Here is an 18763-nt window from a genome sequence, read left to right as displayed (position 1 = left end):
AAATGAGTGCCTGCAGGCAGGAGAACTGTCCTCTGTAAATATCAACCGGAGACACTGGCCTGTGTTCACTCATCATTTCCTTTTCCAGATGCAGTGGAGGAACAAAGGAGAACATTGGGGGGCCTTGAGTATAGCACAGTGTATATATATATATCACAGTGAAGTATGTGACAGGAAATACTTTTTTACACAAAGAGCAGCAGGTGTCTGGAACATTGTACCAATTTTGCACTTGAAATCATTTTCCTGGTCAGAAGCAGATTCTCAGTTCAATAAGGTTCTGAGTACAAACCAGCACTGTGGGTTGAACTGACTCCTCTGGTCTGTAACTTCTTCATTTAATATTAAATACATTTAATTTAGTCTGAACCTCTTCTGTTACAAGAAGCCTTCAAAATGACTAAAGTATTAAATCACCCATGTGGAATACAGTTATTTCTCATCATTTGACACCACATACAGTGCTTGTGCACAGTTAATATTGAAGTTTATTCCAGATAACCTACACCACTGCTCTGTCGTGACTCTGCTCTCTACATTGTAGGTTCTCACTTTTAGCACAAAGCTAACAGAGAGAAAGGCAATTTTAGCCTATATTCAAGGACTTTCTTCCTTACTAAAAGAATAACTGATCAAAATAAGAAAAAAGCATGTGTCTGTTACATATACCTATCCTCCACAATTTTTAATAAGTTTCAATATTTGCAGTAATTAATTGTGTTTTTAAAGGAATAACACCTCTAAGAATTTCCCACTAGGTGTCAGTGTGGTACAGCTGTTGCACTAAACTATAAGGGATTAAATCTGCTGTTAAAAATTGAGTAGTTGTAGGATCTTCACTTGTACAGAAAAAGGTTACTAATCTCAGACTCCTTCTGAATTTAAACACTTTATTAGACGATGAAAAGCTGCAATAATGTTGTTCAAGTGGTACAGGTGTGGTGCTGAATGGAGAAGAATCCAAGGCTCTTTCTTCATCACGAGGGGAGGGGGGTGTCATCGCTTTATGCACCTGAAGAGGAGCGCAGACAGAAACGCGCCGGTCAGACACACGACACACAGCAGCCGAACTCCATTCGCGACGAGGACTTCATCCTGGCGGGCAAAGGAGGAAGAGTTAGAAAAATACATCATTACCCCACCAGACTCGTATCCCTGCTTCCATCTTCCCCACCCATCCACTTCCTGTCCACTGTATACACGTCTGGGTCACTGGGCATCCGGAGCCTATCCCAGAAAGCAACGGGCACACCCTGGGCAGACACCAGTCCATCACAGGGCACACACAGAAACAGCACCACGCAGGGCCGAGTTTCCCTGCAGGCTATTAACCTACTGTACCAGCACGTCTTTAGACTGTGAGAGGAAACCGAAGCACCTGGAGGAAACGCACAGAGAACCTGCAAACTCTTGACAGATAATACCTCGGGTCCGGAACTGAACTCAGGGCAGAGAACTTCCCTGGTATCTCTACAAGTGGAACTCAATGTTGAAAGCTTGTGTTTGTTCAGAAAACTCCAAGCCATTTTCACTACAGGAGTTTTCAGCCTCGGTCTGTGGAATGTCTGTAGGTTTCCGGTTCCGTTCGGTTACACTGTGCTTGTGGGCGAGATAGGAGCTGTACTCACGGGGACGTGCGGAGGGTGGGTTCCCGTCCGAACAGCCCCTCCTACAAACACGGGAATGTGTCAGTAGCGCCCAATCACAGCAATACTGATGAAGACCAGACACGGGCGAGGAGGGCAGGTTTTGGGTGATCACTGGCTGTTCTCACAGTCCAATTTCTATCAACTTGATGGCCGGTCTTGCAGCTGACGGTATGATAACAAGATTTACGGCAGGGAGCTGTAGTTGACGCAGTTCAATGAAATCCCTATTGTAATGACACCTTTCCACCAGCAGATAGCTCCAGAGTTCAATGCCTAGTTAGCATCAGACCTCACTGCAAAATTGACGGTTATTAAAGTATGAACTGTGAAAGGCATGTGGCGATTTCATTTGTAACCGTGTTTAGAAATAAATATCCGAATGTACAGTTAATGTTATATTTCTTTAAACATTTGCTCACCAATTAATGTCAATTAAAATAGTAAATAAACACATATTTGCTACATAAACCGCCGTTGAGCCTGAAAATCCCGTTTAAAAACTCTTTTGATATATTACGTTATCTGTTTTTGGTTCGGTTGTTGTTAAACTAGATTGGGTAGATGTTCTTCAAGAAGAGTAATTCAAAGAAACGCCCGTCAGGGCAGAGGACGTCAGCTTTTCCCTCGACATGGTTTTCCGCCGGTTCGTGTGCTGTCTGTGCTCCTCTATCCCCCCGTTTTCCAAACACCTCCTGCTATTCGGTGTCTCGGGGGAGCCGGGGAGACACGGGCGCAAGTACAGGGTACACCCCGGCTGGGATACCACACAGACACACACTCCAGGGCCGGTTTTCCAAGAAAACAACTTAACTTGCCAGTATGGGACTGTGGAAAGAAAGCCACACAAACTAGGGGAGATCATACAAACTACACACCGTATCTGTGCTCTTGAGGAGTGAAGTCAGCGACGCGTTTGTGCCTTTTTCTCGCCCGTAACTGATAATGTAAACCTCTTTACAGTACTAATATAAGCCTGGAACAACACTGAGGAGAGGCGTCGCCGCCTATAGTCTCAGTCATGCTGAGAGACCACATTCTGTATTAGAATTACCAAAAGAAGGTTTACTCTATGCAGAAAATGCGTTTGATTATTACGCAGTCGACTAATGTTATTTCGGCTGGATCTTCATTAGGTAGCTGTGGCGTACCCTGTGTGTAATTGTGCTGTCTGCCTGTGGTGTGTCCTATGCTGAGACTACAGGGAAAGAATTGAGAGATTACCTGTATAGTGGAATAGGACTCTGAAACACACTGACTGAAATCATCTGTCTATAGAATAATCATTGTGTGTATTGTAGAGTTCTAAATTAAATTGTCATGATTATGTAAATTATTGTTGATAAATATTTGTTTGTCCTGTCTAATTGTGTCCTGATTAATACTCCTTCATCACTGTGCTGCTGATTAAAAGATGTGTATTATTCTGTAGTTCCAGTCTGTAGCGGCGAGGCTTAATAATAAGGCAGAATTAAGTGTTTCTGAGCTTCCCAAATGAGGCCCCATTTCTCTGTTCATCTCTGTGGTGCAGCCACAGAGAAACTATTCATGCAAGATGATTTAAGGTTTCCTAGGACAGCTCCCAAAGGGGGATGCAATTAGCTAAGCCTGGCTATCATGATCAATGGTCGTCCGTTGGCGCCTTTATGTCTAGGGAGTGCCGGATGGACATCTGGACTGCATTCCTAAGTGTCAGGACTAAGTGACTCATATCTCACCTTGATCAACCAATCAGGGACTGGTAGGGCTGAGTAACCCACGTGGGACTCTGATGCCCATGGAACTTTCAGCCAATCAACGAGCTGAAGTTCCTCCAGGTAAAAACAGGCAACACAGGCCCGGAGATGGAGATTCAACAACAGATTCAACAAGATTCAGATTGAGATTCGGGAGATTCAGTAAGATTCTGGAGAGGATTCTGTGGACTGTTCTAAAGGGAGTTCAAAGGAGAATTCCAGGGCAGGACGGCCCAGGAGCAGAAGGCTCCCAAGGGCAGGACATTCTCGCAGCGCGCCTCCTGACCATCCTGAGACTCAGCCCGGACAACCACGGAACGGCCAGTGTGTCCGAGTGCCAGAACTTTCCTTTGTTCTAAGAGTCTAGAGTGGAGGTTGCCAGAGAGTAACCAGCAGCAGGCCTCGTGAACAGATCGGAACTGTGGACAGCTGAATCACTATTCAGAACTAGTCTTCATCAGGAACGAACCGGTCCTCTTCCTGACTTGCTGGGACCCACAGTCATCTTTTCTCCTGTGCACAAACTTTGCTAGTTAAAGCCAACACTAACTAGCCGGTCAGTGAGCATCAGCAGCGCACCGTCGCAAGCCGCACAGCACAGCCTGGCACGGAGCCAGAGAGCGGATTGGACAGCAACAAGCCTGCAGCTGATTGTTTGTGCCTGCAGGAGATCTGAATCCCCAGAAATTGGATGAGTATTCAACTTCAATGCATTACAGCTCGAGAATTCAATTGTTATCCCAACCAGTTGATATCAATTTAATTCCTAAGAGTTATGTACTTGTTTTGAGTATCTAATGTAGAAGTTGTAACCAAGTTCACTTTACGAAACGGTCTTAATGAATGATATACTGAACGTATGTCCTCTTGATGTGTAACACTTCGTAACTGATTGAATATATACCTTTTGTATTCTGATAACCCTCTCGATAAGATCTGTTAGGTTTACATGCATATTCTATGTATTAATAAATGTATCCTCGTGTATTAGTACCTGTGTGTGCGCGTTGTTTGAGTTATGTCGCGTGGTTGGATTCTAAAGCCATCAAAAGAATCAACTTTGTGATTTACTGCTACAATTGATAATTGTCTCAGTAAATGCCCAAACCCTACAGAACTGGTGCCTTCAGAGAGCCACTATGATTACATATTTGGCGTCCCTGAACGGCTATGAAACACTACATTTATGGCGTCCCTGGACCGGCGTGGCAAGACTGAAATGAATCAACCAAGCGGAATAATTCATATAAAACGCCGCGGGTTTCATACACGACAATACAGTGTGCTGAAAGCCGAAAGGAAAAAAGTTCCCCTTGCTCTTTAAGCAGTGCTTGATTGTTTTGTGATCTTTTGCAATCTACCGGGTTGATTGCATACTTGATCTTGTGGTTTTCTGTGGTAAAACTGTGATTTCGTACTTAAAAGTAATACTCTTTAAGTTTAACGATGGTTGCTAAAAGGTCTGAATTCGAGTCGCTATTAAGCACTCTCTCTAGCAGCGACAAGTCTGACCACGATCTCTTCCATATCTCCGTCAGCGGAGAAGCTAGAAGAATAAATCTCCATTCTCTGAGAGAGCTAGCGAAGGACATAGAGAGATTTGACCCCGCAGTGCCAGAGAATAATATCGAGAGTTATATTCAAGACCTCAGGTATAACCTGCAGTTCCTGCCAAACGCCACAGAACAGGAGAAAGTGTTTCTGGTCAGGAAAACTACCAGCAGAGCTGTACATGAGTGGATGGCTAGGCAGATGAAAGAAGTCTGTAATGACTTTGAGCAGCTATGTCAAGCACTTATCGAAGAATACAGTGCGCTTATTGACCCGACTGCCGCGATAGCCGCCGCTCTTAACATTAAGCACGAGAGAGCAGAGTCCCCTCGCGAATATTACGAGAGACTTAGACGAACTTATTTTGCAGGGCGAAATTATGAGGGTTGCGAAGAGAACACACATTTCAAGGGTTTATTCATTGCGAATCTCCACCCGTCAGTCAGAAAGATGATCTTAATGCATACAGATGCACAGACCATGAAAATGACTGATATTAAGAGATTCGCGCAGAAAGCCTGGGAGTATGATGTCCAAAGTCGCTCTGAGCAAAAAGCTGCTAAAGCGACTGTGTTCGCCGTCAGAGCCAGCAGGGTTAATTCCCCCCTGCTCGAAGGAGCACAGGCTCCTGAGCTGGCTAAGCCCCGTTCCAAAGCACTCACACAGGACCGCACCCAGCGTCCTAAGTGCCATGAGAACACCGGGGAAGGGAAAGGGCTAGAAAAGGCTGAACAAAAGGATTCAGTAGCCGCCCGCCTGGCCAGGCTTGAACAAGCTTTATTAGGACAGGGACAACCGCTCCCCAAGGCTGCCGGAAGCGTGAATGAGCTGATACTCTCCACTGGAGGAGGCGGAGACCCGCCCCCTCTCCCTCCCTCAGTCTATCTGATTGAGCGGAAGGGTTCCTGCCTGGATGAGGTCGGCCACTCCCAAGCGAGTGCTGACTCCACCCCTGAAGTCACAGAGCAGGCAGTAAAACACAGAGGAAAAGCAAGAAGCTTTTACCTCAAGGCTGCCATGGGAGATGTCTTACCCAGTGAGACACTGATTGACACTGAGGTTGAAAGGTGTTTGATGTCACACGGCAAGCTCAAACGGGTAGAAAAAGAAAAGGGTATGCGACTCAGAGTGGAACCTTTGGTGGATCACCAGAAAGGCAAAGTGTGGAAACAGGTCAAGGCTCCTAAGCCTTCTGTACAGAAGGAAAGGGGGGCCAAGAGGCAGACTGTGCTTACACAGTGCCCACCGAACACAGAAGCCTATGCGGAGATTCCTTCTGTTCCCTCTGGACAAGAAATAAAAATATTTTCTTGTTCCCCGGATATACAGGGAAGTCGTGCCCTGGCCAAGGTCCCAACAGCCTCCATGCCACAGGAGCGGTGCTCCGAGCAGCCGCCTGATCCACCAGGTAAAGCACACACCTTTTACATCCCTAAAGAGGAGCAGATCTCCCCACCTGGCGATGAAAAGGAGCTTTCCCTGTGCACCCTGGCACCCAAGAGGGGTCAGGACCACCACCCTGCAGTGGTGGAAGGGATCCAGATGGCAGGAGAGCAGGTTGGTGATGTAGCCCTCGCCCTTAGCCCTGAGAGGTCCTCTATTAGTGAGGATCTGCTTGAGCAGCTGTCACAGGGCCACCGCCAGGTGCCCCTGGTGCAACATTCACAGGTTAGACAGGAGGTCCAGCTGGACGCTGAGACTACTGCGCTGTGGACACACCTGATCCCAGATGCCGATTCCCTCTGCTGTGACCCAGGGAACCTGCAGTCAGGTAACATTATTTCTCACAACTACCAGGTAGTGAGTGAGACTGACCTGATTGTTCCTGCCTCAACGGCAGGGTTGCCAACACACCCAGTCCCCCAGAAGGGACAGGGAATGAAAGCCGAGCCGGTTTTCTTACAGCCACCAGCTCAGTCTGTCAGTCTGAGTCTGACCAACAGTGGTTCAGCCAGACTGGAGCTGGATGGTCAAGTCACCCGCCTGCCAGTGCAGGACATCGCAAAGAGGGGTGTCAGAATCCCCGCCTGCACTGACATGGGCCTGGTGGGTGATAGTAAGTTCAAAGACAATGAACTAGCTATCCCAGTGCTGGGGCAGCTCCCTGAACCCCTAGCGAGGGAAGGGGGGAGCGAGCAGGTGTCCTACACCCACGCCCAGCGAACGATTGTAAACATGCCGATAGAGGGATTCCTCAATCAGGAAGTGTGCAGGGTGGACCTGAACAGTGAGAATGGGGTAACAATCCCAGATAACTCAGGTGCTCCAGATGACCACTCAGCCGAGGGTCAGGCATGGTCCACCGCTGCACCGCCCCCTGCAGGGTTCCTAGAGCACCGGCATGAACAAATCGAAAAAGCAGATGCCCTGGAAATGGAGGAGCAGCATCAGCAGCTGTGTCAGATCTCCCCAGATTTCCAGGATGTTGGTGCCCAAGATGCCACATGGCATACTGAGAAAGACACCATGTACACGCTGCGCCAGCTTAGAAAGGCAACAGTCACTCAGAAAGAGATGACTGGGATCAGCCACCCTAAAAGACTTTTGGGAGGACTGATTGCTGCCACCACTGTTGTGCATTTGCTCTTTTTGGTAGGTTTGTGTGCTACTGGCACTCTCACCCTGACTGCCCCAAGAAGGCAGGTGTCAGAGAGGCCAGAGGGTAGTGACAGACTGTATCGACAGCAGCAAAAGTTGGAAAGCTTAGGGAAAATCCTACAGGCAACCTCCTATGCAACAGGGTTAAACCTTATTCCCCAACCAGTGGACATGATTGTTGGTGTTATACAGTGGGTTTATGCTTGTGTGCAACAGGCCAGAATGTTGACACAAGACCTGTTAAGGGAGTTTAGTGCCACTGTAGCCAGTCTAGCCACGGCACAAATCCCAACCCACTTGATTCCACTCTTCTCAGTAGAGGAGTATGTGACATTAACCCCATCGCTCATAGCTCACCCAGAAGGCAATCCAAGGTTGAATTCGGTTCCAAATCTTGAGATGGGTATGGCTACCAAAGCTATCCATTGGCTGTGTCTAAACGATTCACCAATGAAGGGTGTAAAGCTACTAACGAGCAGAGGAAGGTTAATGAACCCCATGAAGAGCAGGTGGGAAGTAAATGGCTGGTCAGCACACCACGTTTAACTGACACTGTGACTTGTGACAGGCATGATGCAGCTACCTAATAAAACAGTTCCTTTAAGTTCCTGAGGAGGCCATAGTACAGCATGGTAACTTAACACTGTACGGTCTAGAACCAGACAACATAAGACCAAACTTGAGGTCATGGATGCCTTCAGGTGCCACACTAAGGAATTGGATAGAAATCCAAGAAACAGTAAGCCCTGAAGAGGTACAGGTAGTTAGTTTGCTTTAATGGAACAAACCTCCAAACCACCCTAGCAGATACCCAACACAGGTGTTGTGGTTTATCGGGGGGCTGGGAACAGGAACTGGTGTTATTGTAACACTGCTGCCGGGTAGCTGGATCATGACTGACAGTGTACTCTGAATGATGTACTCTTACATCAAGATGTACTCCGGGTAGCATGAATGAGTCAAAGGTAGCATGCCAAAAGAAAGGAAGTGACTTCTCCCCAAATATCTACCACAGAGGTATCAGATATTGACAGTGAACTTCCTGATGTGTAATTCCTAGACTTAGATAATGTCTCCTACCGTGTTTATACATACTCCAGATGTTATTCATCCTGTTTGTATCCAATGCTGGTTCTGGTATGAATTCTCGAGGAGTAATGTGGACATTTAAGATTAATGTTCTAATGGCAAGGGACATCACTTAACTCTGTTTTTGTTTTGAAGGCAACAACGCCTCAGGACCTCGTGACCTTCAAAAAGGGGGGATATGTAGCGGCGAGGCTTAATAATAAGGCAGAATTAAGTGTTTCTGAGCTTCCCAAATGAGGCCCCATTTCTCTGTTCATCTCTGTGGTGCAGCCACAGAGAAACTATTCATGCAAGATGATTTAAGGTTTCCTAGGACAGCTCCCAAAGGGGGATGCAATTAGCTAAGCCTGGCTATCATGATCAATGGTCGTCCGTTGGCGCCTTTATGTCTAGGGAGTGCCGGATGGACATCTGGACTGCATTCCTAAGTGTCAGGACTAAGTGACTCATATCTCACCTTGATCAACCAATCAGGGACTGGTAGGGCTGAGTAACCCACGTGGGACTCTGATGCCCATGGAACTTTCAGCCAATCAACGAGCTGAAGTTCCTCCAGGTAAAAACAGGCAACACAGGCCCGGAGATGGAGATTCAACAACAGATTCAACAAGATTCAGATTGAGATTCGGGAGATTCAGTAAGATTCTGGAGAGGATTCTGTGGACTGTTCTAAAGGGAGTTCAAAGGAGAATTCCAGGGCAGGACGGCCCAGGAGCAGAAGGCTCCCAAGGGCAGGACATTCTCGCAGCGCGCCTCCTGACCATCCTGAGACTCAGCCCGGACAACCACGGAACGGCCAGTGTGTCCGAGTGCCAGAACTTTCCTTTGTTCTAAGAGTCTAGAGTGGAGGTTGCCAGAGAGTAACCAGCAGCAGGCCTCGTGAACAGATCGGAACTGTGGACAGCTGAATCACTATTCAGAACTAGTCTTCATCAGGAACGAACCGGTCCTCTTCCTGACTTGCTGGGACCCACAGTCATCTTTTCTCCTGTGCACAAACTTTGCTAGTTAAAGCCAACACTAACTAGCCGGTCAGTGAGCATCAGCAGCGCACCGTCGCAAGCCGCACAGCACAGCCTGGCACGGAGCCAGAGAGCGGATTGGACAGCAACAAGCCTGCAGCTGATTGTTTGTGCCTGCAGGAGATCTGAATCCCCAGAAATTGGATGAGTATTCAACTTCAATGCATTACAGCTCGAGAATTCAATTGTTATCCCAACCAGTTGATATCAATTTAATTCCTAAGAGTTATGTACTTGTTTTGAGTATCTAATGTAGAAGTTGTAACCAAGTTCACTTTACGAAACGGTCTTAATGAATGATATACTGAACGTATGTCCTCTTGATGTGTAACACTTCGTAACTGATTGAATATATACCTTTTGTATTCTGATAACCCTCTCGATAAGATCTGTTAGGTTTACATGCATATTCTATGTATTAATAAATGTATCCTCGTGTATTAGTACCTGTGTGTGCGCGTTGTTTGAGTTATGTCGCGTGGTTGGATTCTAAAGCCATCAAAAGAATCAACTTTGTGATTTACTGCTACAATTGATAATTGTCTCAGTAAATGCCCAAACCCTACAGAACTGGTGCCTTCAGAGAGCCACTATGATTACATATTTGGCGTCCCTGAACGGCTATGAAACACTACAAGTCTTTGGTGGAGGAAATCATCAATCTGTATTATTTGCTTCGTATTAAAAATTGTGATTTTTTAACACCCCACAATTCTTACATTTTATAAGACTCTGACCACAAGGTCTCCTGCCCCCATCATGCAACAATTTCATATGGTTTTTAATTACATGGATGCAAGCAGAATTAGACTTGTGGAAAGAAATTAAGACCACCTTTTGAACAACAGCATTTTGGTCAAGATCTGTGTGCAAAGTGTCCAGCTTCTTTATTTCTGTGATCTTGAGAGTTTGCTCACAGGTTAAATTAGACCCTTAGTGTTTATCCAGGGGCAGATACTGTAGCTATTGCTGGTCATGTACAGACCAACCAGTGATTGAAGATCTGAATGACAATGCCAGACAGTATTCTCCTGTGAGTGTGCAAACTCTTCAGCCACAGTCTTCACTCACCGAGTTACTGTACGCTGAGCTGCTGAGCTGAGCTGAAGACATTGTGGAGCTGATTGTAGAACCTGCTGCCTCCTCAGTCGATTTACCTACACAGACACGTTATTAAAAATACAGGCACAACCATTCATTTTCATTCATTTCCTGGGTATGTTGTAATGATTTACAGTACTGCAGGAAAGAAGATGATGGGCTTTGGGGGAGAGCTGTCTGGTTTTAACGTTGAGAAATCTCAGTAAAGATACTGAGTGACCAGGGTGACTGAGGGCCATGAATCAGGGTGACCAGGGTGACTGAGGACCATGAATCAGGTGACCAGGTTACTGAGGACCATGAATTAGGGTGACCAGGTTACTGAGGACCATGAATCAGGGTGACCAGGTTACTGAGGGCCATGAATCAGGGTGACCAGGTTAAGGAGGGCCATGAACCAGGGTGACCAGGGTGACTGAGGACCATGAATCAGGGTGACCAGGTTAAGGACGGCCGTGAATCAGGGTGACCAGGTTATTGAGGGCCATGAACCAGGGTGACCAGGGTTACTGAGGGCCATGAATCAGGGTGACCAGGTTACTGAGGGCCATGAATCAGGGTGACCAGGTTACTGAGGGCCGTGAATCAGGGTGACAAGGTGACTGAGGGCCGTGAATCAGGGTGACCAGGTTACTGAGGGCCATGAATCAGGGTGACCAGGTTACTGAGGACCATGAATCAGGGTGACCAGGTTACTGAGGGCCATGAATCAGGGTGACCAGGTTACTGAGGACCATGAATCAGGGTGACCAGGTTACTGAGGACCATGAATCAGGGTGACCAGGTTACTGAGGGCCATGAATCAGGGTGACCAGGGTGACTGAGGACCATGAATCAGGGTGACCAGGTTACTGAGGGCCATGAATCAGGGTGACCAGGGTGACTGAGGACCATGAATCAGGTGACCAGGTTACTGAGGGCCGTGAATCAGGGTGACCAGGTTACTGAGGACCATGAATCAGGGTGACCAGGTTACTGAGGGCCGTGGTCAGTTTCCTTGTCAAATCTGATGCGACTCTATAGCATCTCTTTGACCCGATCAGCTTCACCAACAAATACATAAAACTAGAAAGAATTACTGTATAAATATATCTACATACAGTAGATATCTATATAGACTGTCTTCTGAAGAGATCCTTATAAATGTGAAGCATTCAAAGAATTTTAAAATCTGGTTGTGACTGTTGTGTGGATGTGTAGGCCAGGGTGTGTTTCTCGAGTGTGTGCACGGCGTGTGTGCTGAGCTGCCGCTGTGTTAGGGAGGAGGTGACACTCCTCCGTACTCGGGGTCTGAGTGGCGGCTGCTGTCGTCTGAGGCTCCTGTGGCACTGGGGAAGAGACGAGCGAGTCTGCGGTCGTCGCAGGAGCTGGAGGGGAAACAGAAGAAACTCCTGTTTGGTAAAGAAACAGAGACCTGGGGGAAATTCAGGACTTGGGAATAAAACCACAACCACTTAGAGATGCCAATTACATTTGCCAGCATGGTTTTGGAGACTCTTGGTGGGTAACTAGGCAGAACTAGACAGAACCCATGTGAACCCATGTGGACACAGGGACATGCAGACCCCACACAGAAGGTACCCCAGTCCAGAAGCAAACTCAGGACCCAAGACCTGTGAGAAGTGTGCTACCCTAAAATTGATATATTTAGTCTATATAAATTATTATAGCAACTTAAATACTTCACCTGACATGAGAAGTCCTAAAACAAAACATGTCTAAGGTATTTGAAAGGTAACATTTGATCCAGATACATTTGATTCTCTAAGATTTAGAAATTCGATTCATACATAAGAAATGAGCTATTGGTAATAAAATATCATATACTGTATAGAAAATATAGAATAATCTGAGTTTCTGTAAATGTATTAACATCTTATTAATATTCTCTTAATCTATTACTTGCAAACACTTTCTAAAAGGAATGTGTAACTAACATTAGTTATTTTCAAGCTATATGATAGTAAAATGATAGTAAAATGGAACAATAAAGCATACAGTACCACCAATTTGAGTGTTTATGACTGGAGCACAACATGATTCATTCCTTGTAGAGGATACAAACCATATCTCTTCATTCCCACCCTCCAAAAACTCTCTATTTCTGGTATCTTGCAAATGCGGTGAAAATGTTCTTTGTTGGATTATAGAAGTCAATATTGCACAAAAATGAAAAAAGATGTGTACTTATGGATTTGATAACTACATACTGTACATGCAAGTAAGACTATGTTACATATGTGACAATATGGAATTTTGAATTCATAAAATATTAAAGGGAGACAAATTATACAACTGGGCAAAGGAAAAGGAAACCTTGTGCCCGAGCCAAGAGCCTGTACTGTGTGGCATTGCGTGGGGGCGTGTCCAGTGTGGAGGCGGAGCCCTTCATCCAGGGCTCCGCCTTGCCTTAGTAACCACAGCTGTCCTGGCTGCTTGAGGATGAGTCACAGCTGTGAGGGCTCTATAAAAGCCCACTGAACACCCCCTCCCTAAGGGACAAGCAGGGCCAGCCCCGGAAGGGGAGGAACTTCCACCGGCAGTCCCGGAGGGGGATCGTACCCGAGCGTAAGGCTGTCGTTCTTTTTCTTTTCATTTCCTTTTTCTTTTTGCCTGTCCCGTCCTGTATCTTTACTGGCGCAGGCTGACTGTTTTCATACGTCAAGTTCTTATTTTGTTTGGGGCTGACGCTCCCTGCTCTTTCAGACTGGACTCCGTTAAACAGGTTAAAGTCCTGTCTGGCCGCTGCTGCGCTCGCGGTTCTGCTTTTTCCCAGGCTGGACCCTGTCAAATAGGACAAACCCAGCCTGGGTGTCGCGATGCACAGCGGCACGCTTCGCTTTGCTTTTCGTTCTGTTTTTTTCACCCTTTTCTGTGTTTGTTTCGGTTCTTGCTAAGCTCACACCAGTGCTCCCATCCCTCAGTTCGGGGCTTTTTACTGGTGCTTGCCAGGGCTCCTCCCACTCCCACAAGGTTACAGTTGGAAAAGATGAAAAGGTTAGTGTTAACTTCTCATACCTGTTCTTAATTGCTGTAGCTTAATTGTAGCTGTACACTGTTGTTCATTGGTGTTTGTTCAGTTTGTGCTCATGTGCTAAACCATAAAAACTCTTTCTTAACGTATTGACCGGCAGTCCTACACTACAGCCTGCAGTGCAGTAAGACAGAGGGGACAGGGCTCAAGGTCACAAGTTGTTAGAACTGCTGCTTTGTATCTGATATACTAACATCTGGAAGAAGAGTTACGCTGAAACACAACAGTGCAATGTTCACTCAGCTCTCTTTCACTTTTAAAGACACGAGGAGAAGGAAGTCGCTCACCATGGCTGAGCAGTTCACTCACCCTTTGTAACGCTCAAGTTAACTGTGTGTTTCTGATCATTAAACCAGCCTGGTGTTTCCACACGGCAGTTGTAGAGCCCAGAGTCGCTCTCCTGAGCCTGGAGGATGGTCAGAGAGACATCACCTCCGGTCAGCTGTCCCAGCAGCTGGTGCCTCTCTGAGAGTCTGGAGTCCACTCTCTGTCCATCAGTGGAAATGATCATATCATTACACCTAGAAAGAGGCAGTTCTCCTCTCCCCCAGCACATCGTCGTCACCCCGTGATCCCTCACAGAGTATCTGCAGGGGAGAGTGACGTCCTGGCCGACGGATCCGCTGACCGTCAGAGCAGAGACTCCAGTGACTGAGAATGAGGAAGAAAATCATATTACACTGCTTCTGATCAAGTCCCCCAAAAATATGTTAAAACCGAGTTCCGGCATGTTTTTATGATATTAAAAGAGTTTGATCTTCAAGAATAGAAACTTCATTCCACTGAATGCACTTCACTCTCTGTCCATCAGTGTAAATGATCATAGTATCACACCATAAAGAAGTAAAAGATATTTCTCCTCTCTTCCAGCACATTTTCTGTACACCATTCTCTTTCACAGAGTATGTGCAGGGGAGAGTGATATTCTGACCAATGATTGTCACAACAGAGACTCCACTGCCTGGAAAGAACATGAGAAACATTATTTGCAGAGTGAGCCACACAGGAAGCAGAACCACACACTGTCCACATCACAGGGGTGACCCAGGCCTGCAGGAAATTAGACACGAGAGGACTCCACACAGACAGCACACATTCTCTTAATCTATTACTTGCAAACACTTTCTAAAAGGAATGTGTAACTAACATTAATTATTTTCAAGCTATATGATAGTAAAATGGAACAATAAAGCATACCACCAATTTGAGTGTTTATGACTGGAGCACAACATGATTCATTCCTCGTAGAGGATACAAACCATATCTCTTCATTCCCACCCTCCAGAAACTCTCTATTTCTGGTATCTTGCAAATGCGGTGAAAATGTTCTTTGTTGGATTATAGAAGTCAATATTGCACAAACATGAAAAAAGATGTGTACTTATGGATTTGATAACTACATACTGTACATGCAAGTAAGAATATGTTACATATGTGACAATATGGAATTTTGAATTCATAGAATATTAAAAGGAGACAAATTATACAACTGGGCAAAGGAAAAGGAAACCTTGTGCCCGAGCCAAGAGCCTGTGCTGTGTGGCATTGCGTGGGGGCGTGTCCAGTGTGGAGGCGGAGCCCTTCATCCAGGGCTCCGCCTTGCCTTAGTAACCACAGCTGTCCTGGCTGCTTGAGGATGAGCCACAGCTGTGAGGGCTCTATAAAAGCCCACTGAACACCCCCCCTAAGGGACTTGCAGGGCCAGCCCCGGAAGGGGAGAAACTTCCACCGGCAGTCCCGGAGGGGGATCGTACCCGAGCTTAAGGCTGTCGTTCTTTTCATTTCCTTTTTCTTTTTGCCTGTCCCGTCCTGTATCTTTACTGGCGCAGGCTGACTGTTTTCACACGTCAAGTTCTTATTTTGTTTGGGGCTGACGCTCCCTGCTCTTTCAGACTGGACTCCGTTAAACCGGTTAAAGTCCTGTCTGGCCGCTGCTGCGCTCGCGGTTCTGCTTTTTCCCAGGCTGGACCCTGTCAAATAGGACAAACCCAGCCTGGGTGTCGCGATGCACAGCGGCACGCTTCGCTTTGCTTTTCGTTCTGTTTTTTTCACCCTTTTCTGTGTTTGTTTCGGTTCTTGTTAAGCTCACACCAGCGCTCCCATCCCTCAGTTCGGGGCTTTTTACTGGTGCTTGCCAGGGCTCCTCCCACTCCCACAAGGTTACAGTTGGAAAAGACGAAAAGTTTAGTGTTAACTTCTCATACCTGTTCTTAATTGCTGTAGCTTAATTGTAGCTGTACACTATTGTTCATTGGTGTTTGTTCAGTTTGTGCTCATGTGCTAAACCATAAAAACTCTTTCTTAACGTATTGATCGGCAGTCCTACACTACAGCCTGCAGTGCAGTAAGAGAGAGGGGACAGGGCTCAAGGTCACAAGTTGTTAGAACTGCTGCTTTGTATCTGATATACTAACATCTGGAAGAAGAGTTACGCTGAAACACAACAGTGCAATGTTCACTCAGCTCTCTTTCACTTTTAAAGACTCGAGGAGAAGGAAGTCGCTCACCATGGCTGAGCAGTTCACTCACCCTTTGTAACGCTCAAGTTAACTGTGTGTTTCTGGTCATTAAACCAGCCTGGTGTTTCCACACGGCAGTTGTAGAGCCCAGAGTCGCTCTCCTGAGCCTGGAGGATGGTCAGAGAGATATCGCCTCCGGTCAGCTGTCCCAGCAGCTGGTGCCTCTCTGAGAGTCTGGAGTCCACTCTCTGTCCATCAGTGGAAATGATCATATTATTACACCCAGAAAGAGGCAGTTCTCCTCTCCCCCAGCACATCGTCGTCACCCCGTGATCCCTCACAGAGTATCTGCAGGGGAGAGTGATGTCCTGGCCGACGGATCCGCTGACCGTCAGAGCAGAGACTCCAGTGACTGAGAATGAGGAAGAAAATCATATTACACTTCTTCTGATCAAGTCCCCCAAAAATATGTTAAAACCGAGTTCCGGCATGTTTTTATGATATTAAAAGAGTTTGATCTTCAAGAATAGAAACTTCATTCCACTGAATGCACTTCACTCTCTGTCCATCAGTGTAAATGATCATAGTATCACACCATAAAGAAGTAAAAGATATTTCTCCTCTCTTCCAGCACATTTTCTGTACACCATTCTCTTTCACAGAGTATGTGCAGAGGAGAGTGATATTCTGACCAATGATTGTCACAACAGAGACTCCACTGCCTGGAAAGAACATGAGAAACTTTATTTGCAGAGTGAGCCACACAGGAAGCAGAACCACACACTGTCCACATCACAGGGGTGACCCAGGCCTGCAGGAAATTAGACACGAGAGGACTCCACACAGACAGCACCCCAGGAACTGAATCCAGTGACCCTGCCACTGCAAAGCAGCAAAGCTAACCACTGTGACACCATTTCACTTGAGGGTTTAATTATAATTTATAAGTCCTTAAAGAAAATCTACATCTACATTTATAATGAGAAATGTGAACCCTCCATGATACAGCTACACAACTGCCCAGGGAGTCCAGTGTATCTCCAGTATAAACCTGCCTGCAGAGATAGAGACCCTGTCCTGTCCTCACAGTGATCTTTCCAGTATGAACCTGCCTGCAGAGATAGAGACTCTGTCCTGTCCTCTCAGTGATCTCTCCAGTGTATCTCCAGTATAAAACTGCCTGCAGAGATAGAGACTCTGTCCTGTCCTCTCAGTGATCTCTCCAGTGTATCTCCAGTATAAACCTGCCTGCAGAGACAGAGACTCTGCCCTGTCCTCACAGTGATCTCTCCAGTGTATCTCCAGTATAAACCTGCCTGCAGAGACAGAGACTCTTCCCTGTCCTCACAGTGATCTCTCCAGTATGAAGCCCAGTGAGTCCTGCAGCCCAGTGTGATGATCCCAGTCAGTGACCCACAGCTCAGAAGCCCAGGTAGCTCCTACCTGCCATGAGGCTCAGGACCAGGCAGCATGATGGGAGAATCCTGCAGAGTCTCATTGTGAAGAGCTGCTCTCACACTGGAGCCCCTGTGTCTGAGTTTCTGTAGACTCTTGTCTCTCAGCTCCGACTTCCCCTACTGTGGTCGGCTGTAGACTCAGTTTGTCATCTGACTTCCTCTCTTCCTTTGTGATTCGTAACTCAGGTTTCTATATTTAAAATCACTGAGTTGTAGTTTTCTAGGCCACGGGTTCCCAAATACGGTATTCACAAACCATTATCTAGAAGGAGTTGCTGGATACAGGAGTCCTGTCCAGGGACAGGGGATCTGTAAATGTCAATGTTGCATTGAATCACAGGAAGGGAATCAGAACAGGGGCAGATGGAGTTGAGTGTAGAAAAGTGGAAATGAGTGCCTGCAGGCAGGAGAACTGTCCTCTGTAAATATTAACCAGAGACACTGGCCTGTGTTCACTCATCATTTCCTCTTCCAGATGCAGTGGAGGAACAAAGGAGAACATGGCGAGCCTTGAGTATAGCACAGTGTATATATATATCACAATGAAGTATGTGACAGGAAATACTTTTTTACACAAAGAGCAGCAGGTGTCTGGAACATGGTACCCAGTTTGCACTTGAAATCATTTTCCTGGTCAGAAGCAGATTCTCAGTTCAATAAGGTTCTGAGTACAAACCAGCACTGTGGGTTGAACTGACTCCTCTGGTCTGTAACTTTTCATTTTATATTAAATACATTTAATTTAGTCTAAACGTAAAGTCCTCTTCTGTTACAAGAAGCCTTCAAAATGACTAAAGTATTAAATCACCCATGTGGAATACAGTTATTTCTCATCATTTGACACCACATACAGTGCTTGTGCACAGTTAATATTGAAGTTTATTCCAGATGTCCTACACCACTACTCTGTCGTGACTCTGCTCTCTACATTGTAGGTTCTCACTTTTAGCACAAAGCCAACAGAGAGAAAGGCAATTTTAGCCTATATTCAAGGACTTTCTTCCTTACTAAAAGAATAACTGATCAAAATAAGAAAAAAGCATGTGTCTGTTACATATACCTATCCTCCA

At 46.2% G+C, this 18763-nt stretch overlaps 1 protein-coding gene across 3 annotated transcripts; it reads right to left on the bottom strand.

The window, feature by feature from the left end:
- Positions 1 to 873: 873 nt before the first annotated feature.
- Positions 874 to 17814, bottom strand: LOC148821075 (uncharacterized). Of its 3 annotated transcripts, XM_088931867.1 has the most exons (7): positions 17680 to 17814; positions 16307 to 16648; positions 14087 to 14428; positions 12027 to 12110; positions 10714 to 10799; positions 1629 to 1669; positions 874 to 1095 (listed from the first exon to the last, which is right to left on the bottom strand). In XM_088931867.1, the coding sequence occupies exons 1-7, from the start codon at positions 17732 to 17734 to the stop codon at positions 1044 to 1046; spliced, it is 1002 nt and encodes a 333-aa protein (XP_088787993.1). In that variant the 5' UTR covers positions 17735 to 17814; the 3' UTR covers positions 874 to 1043. The 3 variants fall into 3 exon arrangements, with proteins under 3 accessions (XP_088787993.1, XP_088787992.1, XP_088787994.1); XM_088931866.1 differs by lacking the exon at positions 1629 to 1669; XM_088931868.1 differs by lacking the exons at positions 874 to 1095; positions 1629 to 1669 and adding an exon at positions 1708 to 1811.
- Positions 17815 to 18763: the final 949 nt, after the last annotated feature.

Source organism: Atractosteus spatula, chromosome 14 (assembly GCF_055471065.1).
Source record: "Atractosteus spatula isolate fAtrSpa1 chromosome 14, fAtrSpa1.hap1, whole genome shotgun sequence".
NCBI classification, from domain to species: Eukaryota; Metazoa; Chordata; class Actinopteri; order Semionotiformes; family Lepisosteidae; genus Atractosteus; species Atractosteus spatula.
Note: the sequence above shows the minus strand (reverse complement) of the source record. Positions and strands in the feature narration are given on the sequence as shown.